General features: G+C 34.0%; 1 protein-coding gene across 1 annotated transcript; it reads right to left on the bottom strand.

Annotated features, from left to right (window-relative positions):
• Positions 1-1,147: 1,147 nt before the first annotated feature.
• Positions 1,148-11,784, bottom strand: LOC115231974 (ATP-dependent DNA helicase pif1-like). Its single transcript, XM_029801853.1, has 2 exons — positions 10,255-11,784; positions 1,148-1,279 (listed from the first exon to the last, which is right to left on the bottom strand). Exons 1-2 carry the CDS (start codon positions 11,782-11,784, stop codon positions 1,148-1,150), a joined length of 1,662 nt encoding a protein of 553 aa, XP_029657713.1.
• Positions 11,785-20,197: the final 8,413 nt, after the last annotated feature.

The raw sequence follows: 20,197 nt of genomic DNA, 5'->3' as shown, positions 1-20,197 counted from the left end.
AATCGCTTGCAGTCCTTCGACATCTTTGGCCCCAAGACGCTTTGTTTCCTTCGCTTGCTTGGTTGACGGATATCAAGAATACGACACGACTAAAGAGAGTCATCTTGGCTCTTGGAAAGTCAATCATCCAAGGGAATGGGTTTGATATTCGCAAGGCTGGTCGAGCTTCTCGTGAAGTCTTTAATTAGTTTATTGTTTTATTTATTAGTCAACTTGTGTATTGAAATAGAAAAACTCTGGAGAGTACCAGAATTCTTTAACGACGGGATCTAAATATCAAAAATTAAGTGATAGAAATTAAATTCAGGTTGGAAATCAATGAGGAGACTTTTTAAAAAACGCAACACAACGTTCAGGAACCGATAAAAATAGTTCCGATTGAGGTGTTCTTCTTCACGTTGAATAAACTTAAAAGATGAACAAATTCCTTATTTTCCACACAGTTCTTGTCTTTTTCTTATATCAGATGTTTCTAAATTACATTTTTTCTCTTTTTTCAGTATTTACGATACGAACTTTATATGTGTTCGAAATATGCTTATTATTTTAGTCAAAATATATAGAATAAAACAAAAAATGGTATTTTAACTAAATCCAATAATTTCGATTTTAATACATGAAAATTCATTTGAAGCCAATGGAGGATTATTGAACGTAAGACAACTATGAGTAGTTCCCGAAAGTAGATCATTAAAAATAAAAATAGCTTCAATAGAACTAATTGTGAAAACTAATATTCAAACCCATCGCCTACAGAAAAATATTCAGAATTCAAGACAAAAAACATTGATTACTCTCTATTTCTGACCATGATGTACAGAAAAATTTGGATTTAGTCTAAACACGAAAGTTTCTCTCCATTTCCCTGATAAACACTTTTCAGTCATTAGAATATCTAATTTACATCCACTGAAAACCCAAAGCTCTTAATCATTATTTTTCGACAAATTACCTCGTTTTATTAGTTTTGAATAAAATATAGACTCTTGATGTATTTTAATTTTTTATAAAAAGTTTGAAAACTCCATCCATCGTCATCAGTGCAGAAGTTTAACTGGGGAGATTTACAGCCAATTCTAAATGGCATATGTGAATATAGTTTTTTTAAGCTAAGCAGTATAAATATAAATATTCACTTGATTGACATTTATAATTTGGAATTTAGATTTTGTATATTTTCTTCAATATAATCAATTTTAGTTGATTTCAACAAAATAGTATTATCTTGAACAAATGCGTTTTCAATGTCTTCATCTGTGAATTTCAAGGAATATGCAATCTAATTTAATGTAAGAAATATGTTGAAATAACCTTAAATAGATCATGAAATTTAAAAGAACTATAAAATATTTCCATTTGTTCAATCTCAAAGTCATTTTCTGGATTTTAATAAATTTATATTTTACTTTCAGAATTAATAAAAATCAAAAAAAGTGAAATTCCAAACTTGAAGATTATTTTTACTCCATACATAAAATAAGCATCAATTACTCTTAACTAAAAAATTAATTATTTATTAAACCAGATAAGAAAAAGGAATCAGATTAAATATGAAAATTGTCCAATCAGTATAACTAGAATTCAACTCATTAAATTCTTTGAATATATGCAAATATTTGTTCTATTTTTTTGAACTGTAATTATTACTGATTTCCGGTAAAGAAGATTATGAAAGGCTTTGTTTAGAAGTTCGCAGTCATAATAACATAAAGGAAACATATACTTTGGATTTGATATTAGTTTCTTTAAAACAAATATGGATGTATCAATAGTAAAATAATGTAATAATATCGAAACAATATTTTTTCTAAATAAATATTAAAAAACGAACAAAAATGGAATGTTTGAATTGAGTTGAATTGGGCTGTGTGCTGAAAATTCACTGAGAACAAAGTTTACTAAGTCATGTCTGTCTTCATAAATACAAAAATAGGGAGGAATTATCTCTAAAATTAAGTATATGTAAAAATACTTGTATTATTATTAATCTCGAATTTATTTAGTTCATTATGAGGTTTAATTTTTGTTTTTTTAATCTTGAAAATTTCACACCAATTCTTTATTCGAAATTTGTGGCATAATGGCTCAAATCTTTCTGAAATATTCTTGAATGATAAACAAAATGTTATAATATTCTATAAAAATTTGAAAATAGACAATATACTTTATCTCCCCAAACTTTTTTTTCATGAGTCATTAGCTTTTCTATGTTAACAGTATTAGAACAAAATTCGTAATGCATTTGAATAATTTTGTTATTAAAATTTATTATCATTTTTCTAAAAATTTAAATTCTGAATTTAAAATATATTTGTATATAAATAATTGGAAAAAATTTATTTTCAAGTAACTATTTTTTTTACTTTTTAATTCAAATTTCTCATTTTTCTAATCATATCACAACTTTCTTTACACTTTTTAACCTGTCCCAGACCACCCACCGTTTCCTACCCTTTGAGAATGCCCGGCGTAATTACATACTACTTAGAAAAGTTATGGTAACTGACTAATCTGGGAATACATAATTATAACCCATTTTTACCCGATTTTGAAACAATCAGAATTTTAACTCTTTATAATTCAGAAATGAGTTTTGAATCTTTGTTATTTCTATTCTTTGCAGTTAGAGTTCCGGATATTACATTTAGGAAATCGAGCTGCATAATTAATTGCTAATTCATCATTATGCTATAGCACAAAATTTAATATATAATATAAATCTATAAATTCGAGATTCCTAAGTTTTATCGGATCGTCCATGAAAAGATTTCTCCTAAAAAACAATCAACCGAAGGTGAAGAGCTGGCTTTTCCAGTGAATTTCAGTCGCTGTGCTTCAAAAAACAAATTTATTTAATCAAAGTGAACATTACCTCACAAGATCGTTTTAGAGCAAATTGAATTGGCACAAATTTCACAAATAAGATCTTCTTAAAAACTAACTGTTTGTCCTCTATGAATCAAAAGTAAAGATTGTTCCGATTGTTTTGACATGGGATGGACTTGCCTCAACGTTCTTTAAAAGTCATATTAATAAGTTATTTATTAAAGAAGGAACGAGGACACATATTCAGTCGGTTATGCAGGAGAGTATGCTCATTAAACACAGACACGAATCCGCCCAGTTATCCGTAGAATTATGAATGAAGTTTTTGTTTTAAAAGCTTAGCTGATGCTCTCTCTTTATAAAAGGCAAACCAAATGGAACCTCCCCAATGACTTACTTCCACTTTCTCATACAATCAAAGACATTTGTTTACTTATCTAATCAATCAGAAAGAATTTTCAGGGGCTTACGACTTAAACACATCAAGGACTTTACATTTTCTCTTTTTTTTCGGTCATCACCAGTCTGGTCAACCGAATTTGAATTGAAGACATTCCTCCCTTAGCCAGTGATCTTTTTTTCTCTGCAAACTTTTTTATTGATAAAAAAGGCTAATGATATTAGTCCTTTTCTGTTGGAAACTATTTCCGCAGACTTGCAGCCAAAGCTTTCCCAAAGCACGTGATGAATCCGCAGAGAACTTGGAAATTCAAAAAAATGCTAAACCCAATACACGTAGCTCGTAATTTCTTCAAATCAACTCATGTTTTTCCCCTGGTCGCTATTAAACTCGATTTCAAAAACGCTTTTAACAACGTCAAGAAAAATCGAATTATTCAGACCTGCATCGCAATAAACCCTGAGATAGCACATCTAGTAGATCTCTTTATGACTTAACAACCTCGCTTGTTTTTAAAAATAAAATCGTTCTTTTATATCGTGGTGCCCAAGAAGGATATCCCCTAAGATTCCTACTTGACTCGGTCATCGGGGACTTTTATTGTCTATCCCTGCGCTGTATAGCCTCGATCTGACTGTAAATGTTTTAAAACCGAAATACTTACCTGAATGTATTTTATTTATTTAAATTAGGTAATTTTTCTGAATTTTACTTACACCTTATTTAAGGACTGAAGAACTTAGTAGTTTTCCAAAGCTCCTGTGTTCGAATCTCACTGTTATCATTTCGGCGGAAGGTTCTATGCATATTACATGCACCCCGGATTGACGAGTGACGCCGTCAACAATGATACACCACTGCAGAACCGGATGTCTACTTCAGCCACACTCGAAAAGAAAAATTAGATGGAGCAGAAATACATGTCTTCGTTCGGGTCGTCTTCCTCTGGATTAGTTAGTTTCCTAATAACATGTTCTCTCTCTGTCTTGATCTTATGTGGCTGGCCCAAGCGAGATGTTAACATTCCGTTCTCATCTTGCGGCAGGGTTTCTTGTTGTTGTTCTATCGGGACTACAATATTATTACTGATTATGACATAACGAAGTCGTAAGATGTATTCACCTGCATCTATGTAGGAAGTACGCAATCCGCAAAGTCAAAAAATTGAAGAGTTATTCTTTCCAATCAATCACAAAATGTCGAAATACGAATCGATTCTCAAATACTTACAGACACGAATATTAAGTGCAACAAGCCTGACATATTTGTGTACAACAAAATTAAGAACAAAATTTCTCTCATCGAAATGAGAATCACTTTCCAAAACCGCCTTAAGCAGGTCGATGTCGAGAAATGTCATAAATACAATTTATTGGCAGGAAAGTTGTCCGTTCTTTACGATTTCGTCAGTAATATCGCAGTACTGAGGCTTGCCAAAAAAATTTCACAGAGAAAAAAGAAAATATCTTTAATTAAAATTAACTAAGAAATTCGATTATATTTTTGAACTGAATGAACTTATCTAGAAATTTTTGATTATTTCAAAAAATCAATCCACGGCATCCGAATGTTCAATTTACAATTCTAAAATGATTTGAAGGTTTCTTTTTTCATTCGATCTCTTTCTTTTGACCAAGTGGAATTCTTGATGGAAAACGATCTTTCTACAGGAGCAATAGTGACAGGTAGGCAAAAACATATTCGATAATTTTAATAAAATTTGGAATTTAACAAATAAATCGCTGACATTTATATCGTTGAATCCAATTGCTTTATTATTTTTTCTGTCGATGCTTTTACATCAACCCATTCAGTATTATTTTTTGTATTATTCCTTCCGCTATAATTTTTTCTCCACAATTCCAAATATCAAACACAGGAGCAAATAAAAAACATTAAAATTTCTTTTCAAAAATTTACTTTGAAACTTATTTTCTTGTTATCATTGAGTTTTGTTTTTAATGGGATGGAAAAAATGATCGTTTTCGACATTTTTCTATCTCAACTGTAAAATTAACAGGCAAATCAACGTTAATGACAAGAAACGATGGACATATTTAGAATGTATCGTTTCAAAATTTCTTCTTAATTTTATGGGCTCGTACCATCTTCTGCAAAGTGAAAATTAATGTCAAAATTGATTGAATAATATCTGTCCTAAATATTACCTTTTTAGTTTTTAAAAATTATTTGGTTTTCCGATATTTTTGGGATGATTAAAAACTTGTTTCCGAGAAAATAATGAATGTTTCAGTATTAAAGAGAAAGAATCATGACATAATACACTGCAGATGTTTCACACCGTGTTTAATTAAGAACTAAAAACTACAGTTGAGATGATTATCGCTTTACAGTAAACATCGATAATTTCTTAACATTTATACTGGAAAGCCTTATGAAGAGGCTTAGGAAGCTTTTTCTACTTCATAAAGTTGTCCATATCCATTTTACTTTTTAAATAGCTATTAGTAAGAAACTGCGTGTGAATCTCCATGAACCCATAGCTTCTGAACTGGCGTTTTTCACGGGCATGGCATTTTCATCGTCCTCAATTTCTACTCTAATTTTCAAAATCCGTGAAACTTGAGACCGAGAAAACTTAATCTTGCAGATAGAACTGCACGAGTTTGACCTCCTTGGATAATCAAATTGATTATGTCAAATTTTTGAGAAAGTTTAAGATCACGACGCAACGAAGATGACATGTGTAGTAATAGTTAATTTTTCAAATTACAACTATAAAATTATATGAAAATTCTTTTGAAAGAAAATGTGATTATATAAACAAAAAAATCACAACTAAACGAATATTGAACTTCCGGCGCATAAGACGACCTGGCAGTTTGGAGAAAATCACGAGTCTCGTTGGGATTTTTTCTTTCTCAGCGGTTTTCGTCCCCAGCCGACAAAAGAAAGCGATTTCGGATTGATGACCCCGGATGTCTTTACAGCTATTGGCGCAAGAATGTGATTTCTAGCCGGGATGAGTATTTTTTAATTTTGCGAGCTCATGTGTCTTGCGCCAAGCCAAGCTTGGCAACTGCGAGATCAGATTATCGGAAGAGAAAGTTTCTGAACATGTCGCGTCTTAGAAAGGCATTTCCCGTAATCGAAGGGAAATATTTAGTGCCATCTGGGCGCTTTCGATTCACCCAAATGGTTCCAACACATTAGAGAATCCTGCAGATGCAGGGCGCGGCTCACCACATCATTAAGCCTAAAGGGAAACGGTCAGCGCTACGACGAAATTCTTTGTCATCCATAAATTTTTTAAGATGCATAAATAACTTCATTATCTCCTAGATTGAAATTTTTCAGACACCTCGGAGATTTAGATTTCCCAATTAATAAAAGAAAGAATTTTTACCCACTTGCAATAATAAAACAGTCACTTTCTTCTTACTTTTAAAAAGTTGCGAATAAGTTTATATCGAAAATAATGTTAAAATATCTAAGAATTAGTAAAAATTTAATAGAATATATTTAAAATTTTTATTACCAATCATACGCTTTAAATTAAAAATCCACCGCACTGTCTCATAAAATTCATTGCCCCATTTCAGCGATATCGCCTACGTTAAAAAATTACTGATATAGGCTATCCACATTGAAGCAGGTGAAATAAAAAGTTAAATTATGTGGACTTATTAGAGTCGGGATACTAATTTTTACTTCTAATTATTATAATTAGTGTTTTCTTGTAATCAGTTACTAGAAAGTGACTTAAATTTTTGCGAGTAGTATAAACTCGCTTCTTTTAAAGCTTCTTTCAATATTATCCAAAATAGACTCCATAAATTTAGAATTGATGGCCTCAATACATGCTAGTTTTGAATTGATCTTTCTGAATATAGTCGTATTTAGATGTAGCACAATCTAACAAACCACTTTCAAAACTATAAGTGCTTCAAGTTATTCAACTATTATTGTTTGTTATTTGAAACGTAAAAAATACACATATCTAGCATCCAAATTAAGACAAATGGATAATCATTGGCTTTTAGGCCACAGTATAAAGCTACATGGTTCTGAAAGAAATTGGGCTCTAAAGGCAGAGTAAGCGACCCTCAGGGGTTGTCCGATATAAAAGAAATCTCCCATTTTTGAATACAAAAATAATTGAATTGAATACAAAAATAATTGAATTACCATAAAAGAAATCCTGATACAAGTCAATTTTGATTCTTTTAAATTAATTATTTTGATTATTTTGATTTTTTATTATTTTGAAATTTTTATGGGTTTTTGAATTAAAATTATTTCTATCTACATACTATTTTGATCTTTTTAGTAATTAACCCAAATGTTCATTATTGGGCGTATACAACATTCTTTTTTAAACTCCGTCACGTAGCGTTCACCCTTTGTTACACTATTCGGACATGTACTTCAACGTCTGAGATTTGTTCTAGAGTCAGAATTAACTCACGTTTAATATCTAGGATAGCACTGGACATTCTTCCATTAGAGATTGTCAAACCAAGGAGAACCAGATTTGTCAGATCTGTCGATCTGAGACCGACAACCTTTTCAGAAAGGGATGCGAAGGCCTAATCAAATAGAGAGTAGTCGGGAGAACCCCCAAATGAATTCCGATTAAGGAATAGCCTGATTCGGCAAAAACCCTAAATAATATCATCAACATCGTTGCGTATGGATTCAAGCAAACCACCCAAGGTAATATTGTCAAGATACCAGAAATTGAGCGGGCTTGACAGTTTTTGGGCAATATGGTTCACTGCGAGGGCAAATAGGAAAGAGCTTAATGGATCCCTCTGCTAAACACTAGACTAGACACTGAGATTAGCAAATTTTTCCCAAATAAGATTTGAGGGACACGCGTAAGATAGGTAAACAATCGGTCGATCAACGGGCGTAAATGACTTCCAGGATGTGATCCCTGCAAACACTGTTGACGGCGTTGCACACATCAAGCTTAACGAGAAACGAGATTTGGGAGTTGGCTTTTGGCCAGTTCCCTCAGTCCGTAGGCAGATGCTTCACAGGCATTTCTGACACCAACGCCGAACTGACGTGGAAATCAGATCAGGGAGAACGTTGCTAAAATAATTTTTGCTTTCCTCTCGGAATCGAGAAATTTTGTGAATTCTGTTCTTTTTCCCTTTTCTTAACATTTCGAACTGACTGAATTTTCTTTCACTCTCGATTTCTCTCCACTGCAACACACTGGTTAAACTGGTTAAATGCCGTCCCACTATCCTCGGCTGGATACTTTTGGATGATGAGTTAGTTCGACTCGGTACCTGTTTATGACTCGGAATCATTCTTTGCCAGCCCCACCCATGCAAGTGTGGGCAGTTGATAGTCTCGGATAACCTCCATCCTATTTCTTGTCGGTCAAGTGGTGGACGTACCTCGAGACACTCCAGTTTGAACAACGTCGTCAAACTAAGACTTAATGTCGCAGCCTTCCCTTCGGTTCTGAAGCTCACTGGTCTTGATCGCGGAGACGGCAAGCGTCCGGACGGAATGACGGTATTCTTACACAGCAAAGGGAGTGTCTCGTTTGGGATGTAACCTGTGCTGACACCTTTGCTCAGGGAACCGTTACTCAGTCTGCGTCGTGCTCTGGCTTAGCGTCTTGTCGGGCCGAAGAAAAAACAAGCGGAGGAAGTACGCGTCGATTCCTGACGCATCCCATTTTGTTCTAATTGCTGTGGAGACGAGTCGCGTGAATTGGACTGCGGGGAAGAGGATTCTTTCGGTCATCGGGAATCTCGTCGGAAAGAAGACCAATGATTACCGGGAAACCAGGTGGCTGTACTAGAGGGTATCTATAGCAATCTTGTGAAGTAATTTGTTTGTTATCTGCGGTGCAGCCTGTTTTTGGCAAGTCATAATTTTCTAATTTGTATTAACTCTCTTTATGTGTTATTATGTTTGTTTTTTTAAAGTGACAGAAGCTGATGTCAAACAGACTGTCAAACAGAATTTGAAAAGTCTCGCAGGCTCGCTTTGAAGCTTGCTTACCACCAAAAAGTTGAAGATCCAATCCCCCTGTGGCTTGAAAGTAAATCCTCCATGGTCGGTGAAACTGTCGAAAAAGCTATAAGTGGTTATAAATCCAACTCAATTGTCACTGGGACGTACCTGCAGAGGTAGAAAAGAAAAAAAAAAAAAAAAAAAAAAAATTTACTTGAGGGGGTCTTTTTTTTTTCTGGGAAGAAGTCGATGGTAGTCCTATTGTTTCATTATACAAACTCCCCCCTAACCTTTAACTTTTCTCTGTTCCAATAAAACTTCCTATTCCTATTCCTAAGTGACAGAAGCTGATGTCAAACAGACTGAAGATATTAAATTTTATTTATTTTATTTTCTAAATTTTTTAACTTATTGAATTAATACGATAAATTTTTCACGTGTTTACGTCATATTCTGTTGTTTTGTTGTGCATTTTTGTTTTTAATTCTTATTTGATTATTTATTGAAATCAATGTTTTATTTTTATAATATTTTTGCTTTTCTATTTTTGTGAAGATTATTAAATTGACTACTGGTAAAATATCTTGGATAAAGTTTATTTTGCAAGCGAATTTTTTTCATTTTATCAATTAACTAGCTCAGCAGTTCGCTTTGCTCACTGCGAGCTAGCTCCTGCGGAGGCCCTGCTCGCTACGCTCGCAGTTTCCTTAAATAACTATAAATTTATTTAGATATATAAATGCGACCTGCTTTGATATAACCTTATTCTAAGGCCTGTGGATAAACGATGTTTGCAGTCCGTCCATCCTTGGCAAATATAAATTTTCTCTTCTACCTACCCTTGAGCATCCCACATACAGCTGGCCATGTGAAAAGCACTCGTCTATATAATAAAAAATTGATTGTTATAGTATAAAAATTATCAAATATTATATAGATCTTATTATTGTAATGCTTGTTGATACACTATATTGCTTGTACGACAATCTTTGGTATATGAATAGGTTTTCTCGTTCACCTACCCTAGAACAACCTACATACAATTGTCCATGTGAAAAACATTCACTTGCTAAAAATAAACCTACTACTTTAAGGGTTTGTCCCTGTGATTTGTTGATTGTCATTGCGAAACTCAACTTCAATGGAAATTGTAGTCTCTTAAATCTAAATGGTAATTCATCCGAAATTATTGGAATTTTTGGAATATAAACATCTTCTCCTTTATTTTTCCCCGTTAATATCGTTGCTTCTATAATATTAGACATTAAATTTGTTATTACTAATCTTGTACCATTACATAACCTTGGAGATTCTAGATTTCGTAATAGAACAACTGGCGCTCCTACCTTTAATTTTAAAGTATGATGAGGCATCCCTGACGGTTCTAAAGAATTTAGAAATTCCACAGGATATTCACATGCTGTTTCTTGATCCATAATTACATCTACAGATTTATAAATACGTTCCATTCCTGGTAATTTAATGAGCAAATCTAAATTAATATTATGTACTTCGTCATTTAGTGGTGCTAGTATTGCTCTTTCCCTAAGCCAGTCAAAGCATGTGTAATTTTCCTCTAGATTTGGATAAACTGAGGTTAATAATTCTTCTGGTCTGTTTACATTTATGCATAACTCTGGAGGTAGTGATACCTTAAAATCTTCTGAATTTGTTTCGAGTGTTCCATTCCCTACATTTAAAAGTACCTTAGCGAATGAATTTGTTTCTGACTTTTGTGCACGAATATTTACATTTAGACTTATTTTTTTTACCAAGGTCCACAAATACGATGATTTCAAACATGCATTAAGTTCATCTGCTGGTGTTCCTCTTTGAATAATAGGCAGTGTCTGTCTAAAATCACCTGCTAATACTAACACCGATCCACCAAAAGGTGAATCTGAATGTTTGATGTCGCGAAAAGTTCTGTCAACTGCTTCAAATGCTCTTTTACTTACCATTGTACACTCATCCCATACTATTAGATTACAATCACGTATAATAGTCCCAATAAGTGAATTTCCTTTAATATTACAAACTGGCTCCATATCCTTTGCTAGATTTAATGGTAGTTTGAACATTGAATGTGCTGTTCGTCCACCATCTAAAAGCGTAGCCGCAATACCTGTAGAAGCAACTGCTATAGCTATTTTATTATTGCATCTCGCCTTTGCCAATAATAAATTTAATAGATATGTTTTACCTGTACCTCCCGGTGCATCTATGAAGAATATTTTACCATCATTTTCTTCAATCTTTCTGTTTATTTCATTGTAGATTCTTAATTGACCTTCCAATAAATTCGGTTCCCTTTCATTAAGTATTTTTTGTAGTTCTTCTAAATTATATTTGTCATATTCCAAATTATTTGTAATATTTTGACTGTTAACGCTAAACCCGTACTCACATATATTTTTCCCAATGACTGATTCGAGTGATCTATTAATAATTAGTAATCCTTCATTAAAAATGTCCTCGTCAAAACCTGATTTTGCATCCCTCTTTAATATATCTTCACACATTATTTCTTTATGCTTCTCCCACAGTTGTAGAGGATTTGATATATTACAATATGCCAACATCAATGTAAATAAATATCTAATCTTTGATGGCATATTGAAAATCCCAGCTTCGGTCAATGCGTCGTCCCAGCTTTTATCATCCTCTAAAAGTCCCAATTTAAACAGGCTTCTCTAAATGTTGCGCAGATTACTCCATCAACTGTCTTTAAATCGGTAAAAAATGTCGGTCCTCGGATGTTATGCAGAAGTAACCTAACACAATAACATTCGGCATTATTAGGGTGAACTGTGTACACCCTGCCCAATGCATCACTACTTACAATTCCTGGATGTCCATTCACTGGTTCTCCTCTTATCCTTCGTTTGAATTTCTTACCGGTAGTTTCCCACCTGTAGTATCTTGGAATTTCACAATATAATAATGTTTTTGCAAATGTGTCTAATGTACAAAGTTCAAAAAAAGCCATTAGTGTAGAATTCCTTGGGTTTTGTATTTGGTCTTGTACATTTTCTTCATTGAAGTAAACTCTTTGTCCATTTTCCAAATGTACCTCTAAATGCATTACCAAAGGATATCTATCATGTATGGGAAATCCAAATATTTTCCACGCAGCCTCACTGCTGCAAATATATCTCCCATGCATGTATTGAGTCACCTCATCCCGTCCTTCAATAGTAAAAACTGCCTGATCTGACCCCTTGTTGATGTATTTGCAGACATATTTAATTGATTTAATTGAGTTGCAGAACATTTATATTTATACATTAATATAATTTTACATAACAGTGGACTATAAGGCACTACCCACCTGTTATCCACTGTTATTTCATTTTCCTTGCCTTCGTTGATAGTCACTGTATGTCCCCCATCATTTGGCCTTCTCCTACGGTAAAGAGGATACCCATTTTCTCCTGTTTGAGTATTGAAAAGAAATTCTTTTGGATACCCTTTACTACACTTACCGTTCTTCATACATGGTGAAGACCTATTAAGAATTCCACATGGACCATGTATCATATTTTTCCTGATGGTCTCATATAATTCCAGATCCTCTTCTGGATTTGGAATTTCAGCGGATATGCAGTCGTCTATTTCAGTGGGCCTAATTTTGTTAACTAACCATATCAAAATGTGTGAATGTGGAAGTCCTCTTTTCTGCCATTCAACTGTATACATATGGCATCGTGTCTTCCCATATATATGACTCTTCGTTATTAGGTCCATCAGTTTAATAATTTTCTGTCTAAAAACTCTTGCAATTATATCATGTCTATTCTCGGACTTTTGACCTATGAATAAGTTATCAATAATTTCTGGCCATTTAGGATTACACGTAATCGTAATGAATAAATCTGGAGTACCGTAATTTCTTACGTATGTCATTGCATCTTGTGTTCGTTCATGCATATATCTTGGTCCTCCTGTAAATGATGAGGGTAATATGATCATTTGACCTACATCAGAAACATTACCATCATTAATAATCGCATCTCTGAGATGTATATATTCTTCTGCTCTAAGTTTTCGTTGATTTAAACGAAAGTATAATAGTCTCTCATTCAATCTTCGCATACATGTCAACTAAATATGATTAAACAATTGTCCTGTTCGATGAATAGTATTAAATTCTTCTTTTCTTAGCATGAATCTATAGGAGTAAAATGCCATACAGCTAATTTTTTTATTTGTATTTTGTCCTGTCAGTGGATTTTGCTGCATAACCTTAAAATTATATCCATCTGCCCCTCTTGAAAATATCAGAGGGTACTGTAGAGCATCATATGAACGATGTGTTTCTGAAATTCTTCGTAGTCCACTGTCTTTATGATTAACGATAATATCTCGTTTATCATATTGTTGCCCTACTATCAAAACCCCAACCTGATTAGAACTTGGTATGTTGTACCGTCCTTCATGTGCTCCCGTAGGTGTCCTATCTGCATGAATAATTACTTTATAGTCCTTTTCTCTTGTAGTCCGCATAACAGTCCTAAAAGATAAAATATATGAATTATGTTCTTGTAACATGTTTTGTAACATGTTAATTATAGATTGACGTAATTTTGGTTCTGTTTCTAATCTTCTTGTTGACTGATCCTCAAAATTTTCCAAAAAATATATTTGTAAAAAGCTATGTTGCTCACCTGCATTTGGGAGTAGTGACCCCATCCTATGATAAACTTGACCAAGAACCTTATATGTGGGCATATAACCCGTATAAATAAAATTACCTGTTGTTCCAAACGATGTCATCTGAAAACAATTATTATACTTTCGAATATTTTCAAGAAAATGCTTAGAGATCGGCGATTCATTTCTTAATAGCGTCAATAGTGGTTTTGGTGGAATCGATAAGGAAGGCAAATTTACCTTACCAAGATTGCAACACATGCCTGCTGTTTCCCCTTTAAATTTTAGGGCCGAACAAAATTTACATATATCGGACATAGTGCCGATATTCCCCAAATATTTAAAATCATTAACTGCATTATAATTAAATCCTAGATTTCCCAATAATTTAGAATTATATAATTTCGTATTCCTCCGTGATATAATTTCTTGATATTCTTTATAACGATCTTCTTGATTTTTTGGCTTCTCATTGTAACGTTTCTTATTCTGTTTGTTTCTTTTCTGTTAATTTTTCTTTCTTCTGTTTCTTGACTTCTTGCAATCGTCCTCCTTTGTCTGTCGTTTTCTTTTCTGTTAATTTTTCTTTCTTCTGTTTCTTGACTTCTTGCAATCGTCCTCCTTTGTCTGTCGTTTTCTTTTCTGTTAATTTTTCTTTCTTCTGTTTCTTGACTTCTTGCAATCGTCCTCCTTTGTCTGTCGTTTTCTTTTCTGTTAATTTTTCTTTCTTCTGTTTCTTGACTTCTTGCAATCGTCCTCCTTTGTCTGTCGTTTTCTTTTCTGTTAATTTTTCTTTCTTCTGTTTCTTGACTTCTTGCAATCGTCTTCCTTTGTCTGTTGTTTTCTTTTCGAATAATTTTTGTTTGTATAGATTCGTTTTTCCTTTTTTCTGCATTTGTCTTTTGTTTATTTCTTTTCTTTGTTCAAATATCTATTAAAATAGATTAAAATTTTTATTACCTTTGTCAAGTTGTGATTTACTTTATCAATTTTTGTTAAATCACTATTTTTCATTCCTGTTCTCAGAAATTTTTTGATATTTGTTTTTATGGCTTTGGTGCAAGCTTTCTAATTCCATACTATTAGCGCATATTGCAAAATTTAGTAAGCTAGTATTAGTTATTTTATGCTCATTTATAATTTCCAAATATTGATTTAATGTTCCTAAGGGACCGATCTCGTGAAGAGGTCGAATCACCTTCATTATCTCATGAATATCCTATTTAAGCTCTTTATTGATTTAATGTTCCTAAGGGACCGATCTCGTGGAAAGGTCGAATCACCTGAAAATAATTTTTTTTAATTTTTTGGCTGAAGGTTTTGGGGGACCTCATCATGTGAGTCGAGGACTTTCTTTTGTTCATTTTAACAAAAACGCAGAAAATAATTTTTTTTATTTTTTGACTTGAAGGTTTTGGGGGACCTCTATGAGGTCGAATCACCTCATTATCTCATGAAATATCCTATTTAAGCTCTTTATTGATTAATGTTCCTAAGGGACCGATCTCGTGAAGAGGTCGAATCACCTTCATTATCTCATGAAATATCCTATTTAAGCTCTTTATTGATTTAATGTTCCTAAGGACCGATCTCGTGAAGAGGTCGAATCACCTTCATTATCTCATGAAATATCCTATTTAGCTCTTTATTGATTTAATGTTCCTAAGGGACCGATCTCGTGAAGAGGTCGAATCACCTTCATTATCTCATGAATATCCTATTTAAGCTTTTTATGATTTAATGTTCCTAAGGGACCGATCTCGTGAAGAGGTCGAATCACCTTCATTATCTCATGATATCCTATTTAGCTCTTTATTGATTTAATGTTCCTAAGGGACCGATCTCGTGAAGAGGTCGAATCACCTGAAAATAATTTTTTTTAATTTTTTGGCTGAAGGTTTTGGGGGACCTCATCATGTGAGTCGAGGACTTTCTTGTTGTTCATTTTAACAAAAAAACGCAGAAAATAATTTTTTTTTAATTTTTGGCTTGAAGGTTTTGGGGGACCTCATCATGAGGTCAAATCACCTTCATTATCTCATGAATATCTTTTTTAAGCTCTTTATTGATTTCATGTTCCTAAGGGACCGATCTCGTGAAGAGGTCGAATCACCTTCATTATCTCATCATATTTAACCTCTTTATTGATTTCATGTTCCTAAGGGACCGATCTCTTTGAAGAGTTTGAATTCATCTTCTTTATCTTACACATTTCCTTTTTTAGATATATAAGTGTACACGGACAGACAGACAGACAGACACACAACTTAGTGTTTTATTATATAGATTAATCTTCATTAATATGATTTTTTGAATTAACTTATTTCTATATATTCTTTCAATCCTGTCAGTTTCTAATCTTGTTAGTTTATTCTTTCAATCTGTTTAATCGCTTCTTTGAATCTTCTCATTTATCTTTATTCATTGAATTTCACCTTATTTTTTGATAGAAAGTTCTATTCTTTATATTCTTATGGCAAACTTTTATTTATTTGTTCCCGGAATTGGCGATCTTGTATTTTAGTGCCCTAAAATCTAAATGATCAATTTCTACCAAATTTTAATCATTATTGTTATATTTTTTAGACTTTTTTTTAAACTGAACACGAATTTAATTATTGTTATTTATTTTTATAAATTATTATGTCACAGGCCTTGGGTGTACCGACTTAGGTGGTTATACTTTTCTGACTTGAAGAAAATTCAAAAAAATAATTTGAATTCTATTTCAAATCTATTTGTCAACATAAATATTATAAAATGACAAATAACAGAACAGAATTTTTTATGTAAATAACAAAAGACTGGTACAGAAATATTTTTGACGTCTATACAACAAGATGGTTGCTCGAGGGAGTCGAACTGATTTAGCTTCCAGACAAACACGAGGTTAGATGTGAAGCAGAGAATGTATCTCAGCAGGCCGCTCTCAAATGGGAAAAGGGACATCCCGTCAACTACAAAAATTTCGGAATGATATTTTTGGATTACTCAACAAAATTTGGAATGATACTTTTTTATTATATAAATGTTTTTTTTGGTACATGATACAGAATGGAATGGAAAGTTTTTATGTAAGCAAATCAGAGACTTAGTGAAAAGGTTGGACGAGGTTAACGAGACGACTGCAAGGACAGTCGAGCTCTACCGAGATTCGTCCTAAGAGAGTATACGAGCCGGCCTTTGATTAGAGTCACTCTCTGATGAGTTTCGGACACGATCCACAAAAAGATCGGACACCTGAGACTCCGACGAAATTCGGATGGAATCGAGGATGACATTCTTGATAGTGGAAATTCCCCTCTGCCCAGCTGGGTAGCGGCGCGCGTAGATCCAATCTGTACGCTAGCTTTAACGCATAGCGTCGGATCTTTCTCATACTTTTTTAAAATTTTTTCGAATTGGTTTGAATAGTGCCACGCCTCCAACCCATACAAGAGACTTGGGAGAATCGTCGCGCGAAGACAACAGAAAAGTGTCAGGGCCAAATGCATACCCCTCAGGAAGCGAAGGGCCGCAACGGCCTTTTTCCTTTTCTGAGTGACGTGCAGTAAGTACTCCGAGTTAGCGTCTACCGTCAAGCCCAGATAGCGAATATGGCTTTGCGGGGAAGTCCTCTGAGAATCTTAGGTTCTTGCCTCGGTTTGCGCCGTGAGTTAATTTCAAGGTACGCCGACTTGTCCATAGCAATGGACAGTTGTTTCCCTGACACCAGGTCTCTATCATTCCGATGTAGCTGGAGAGACGGTGCTCGGAGAGTGCAGGGCTTTTTGAAATATCCATAATGAGGACGTCATCTGCATACAAGAGAAAAGTTGTCCGCGGATTGGGAAAGGAAGAAAGCTGCTCATCGCAAGGTTGAACAGCAGCGGGCTGTGTCTTTCCACAAACTATCTATTACGGAATTTTACACAAATTACATATAAAGATCCAGTTGGATTTGATTAGAAAATCTTTTTTATTACTATTTTTGTATAGTTAATTAAAGTAATAATTATATGATTTTGTTGTCTTTTTTGTCGGAAAAAAGGTCGGTATGTTTTTCTACACCTGACGTTATCATTGATGTTAATTGGTTAAATTCATATTTTTTGTTAATGTCAAACAAACTGAAGATATTAAATTTTAAATATATTTTATTTTTTTAATCTTTTTAACTTATTGAATTAAATTCATAAATTGTACACGTGTTTAGCACGTCATATTCTGTTCTCTTTTGTTGTTGTGCATTTCTGTTTCTAATTTTTATTTGATCATTTCTTGCAATCGATGTTTTATTTTTATAATATTTTTGGTTTTTTATTTTTGTGAAGATTAATTAAATTGACTACTTGTAAAATATCTTGGCTAAAGTTTATTTTGCAAGCAATTTTTTTTCATTGTATCAATTAATTAATCTCCATTAATATTGATTTTTTGAATTAACTTAATTTCTATATATCTATTTTGGTTTTTGTAGTATTTTATTGTTCATTTTAGTAAAATATTGATCTTTATAATCTTGAGAATTAAATTTGCATTATATCTGATATTTTTTAATGAAAAAAATACCACTTCTCTACTTGCCCAGTCGCCGTTTACCCCCGTTGAACCAGTATGATGGAAAACTGGCAACATCCCTTCAAGGGTCGCCCTCCATCTCCAGCAGCGGTTCTACATGAGTGTGGAGTTAACTGAGAACTCTGAGTAAATTCCCCCTCAACCCATACTTATTGCTGAGCAGAAGATGGAGGGACCAAGTATAATCTCTCCTTATTGCTTGCTAACACGTGGACGTGATTCTCTCGGAGTACTCTTAGGACAATAAGCTCCATTTCATCGTACTCACTCGTCTCGATTTCGATCAGACCAACCTAGTAGTTTAGCAATGAAATACCGTACTCGTTCAAGGCATGAGGCGAGTTTTACATAACATTGCCGCCCTATCACGCACACCCTCCACTACACACTTTCTTGTTTCGGGTGTGATTAATGAGGCTGGACTCACAACCACACCAAGATACTTATACCCTTGGTGTACCTCCAAGACTTTGATTAAATCACCCATACAGGGGTGTTAGTCGACGACTTGTTGTAGTTGAGCTCCAACCCCACGACCTTCATGAAACCTTCCAAGGCTTTGCTCATCGAGTGGAGGATCTCTGGAGACCGAGCGAATAGTTTAATGTCGTCTATGAACATGAGATGTTGGTACTTAAAACACTCTCATTCATGTTCAATTGACATTTGTTCGAATTGGGCTGTGAGGACTCTACTCAGCGGTTTTAGGCAGAAGATGAACAGCAGCGGAGACATACTGTCACCCTGTAATATGCCCTTCTATAGCTTAACCTCTCCTATATCAAATTTGTTGTAGTGTAGATGCACATTCCACCTGTTTATTACAGTTGCAATAATTTTATATACAATTTCTTCCTCTGTCAATATTTTTTTTCATCCAGTTGTCTGTTATTTATTTGATCCAGTTTTTTGAATTTCTGAATCACATCTGATACAGTTATTTTGGGACTCCTATACTTGCAGAAATCGTTCGATGAGTCATATTATGTCACAGGCCTAGGGTGTTACCGAGCCTAGGTGGCTACACCTTCGGACTTTGAAAAAAATTCAAACAAATATTTGAATTTCAACCTTAATAGTACCTGGGCTCCAATTTCAATGGAACCCTCGTCAAATCTCCACTTTCTTCGTTGCACCATTTTTTATACAGCATTTATTATATTCATGTATGCTTCTTTGCGGGCCTCATTGAGGTCGTCATCATATGAAAGGAGGCTTTCCATTGTGTCATTTTCAATATTCACAGGATTTTCCATTCCCATAAATAGATAAAAATGAACTTTCTTCGTAGTCGAGTGCACTGTATTGTTGTAGTTGAAAACAATATTCTTAATACATGCAACGTATCTTCCAAAAAATCCATTTATGGCGTTAGTAGATGAGATCCGTCGCTTTATACTTTGGTTAAATCTAATTAAGAAAATAATTAAAATACAACCTCAAAGGTTGCAAAATTCTGTTCCAAATTATGAAGGTTGCAAGATTCTACTTCAATTTATTTATTTATTTTATTATTTACCCCCGGCCCCTTCAATTGAAGGAAGCCGGTGGCTAACAAGAACGTTAGGGCCAATGTCGGACGCTCCCAAAGATCCCGATCGTGATCCGGTGTTCCGAGGAAGTAGAAGGCGGGCCTGGACAGGAGAAAAGGTCGTTGAGGAATAGGAAGGGGTTATTTCACCAAGACCGATTTTTATGCGATAATCGTGTAGGCCAGTATGGTGGCCACAGCGGAGACGAGCCAAGTTCACTCGGGCTTCTCTTGAGAGGGAGGATTCGATCTTATTAATTGGCGGCGGAAGGCGTCCCAGAAGC

The sequence above is a fragment of the Octopus sinensis genome, unplaced genomic scaffold (assembly GCF_006345805.1).
Source record: "Octopus sinensis unplaced genomic scaffold, ASM634580v1 Contig19017, whole genome shotgun sequence".
Taxonomy (NCBI): Eukaryota; Metazoa; Mollusca; class Cephalopoda; order Octopoda; family Octopodidae; genus Octopus; species Octopus sinensis.
This window is presented reverse-complemented; position numbering and strand designations above follow the sequence as displayed.

Bases quoted from the DNA above. Each gene is read 5' to 3' on its own strand.
- LOC115231974 (XM_029801853.1), bottom strand. From the start codon at position 11,784: ATGCCATCAAAGATTAGATATTTATTTACATTGATGTTGGCATATTGT. The intron at 1,280-10,254 runs GTAGGTTTATTT...ACATTAAATTAG, and splicing joins AGGGACAAACCCTTAAAGTA to ATTGCATATTCCTTGAAATT.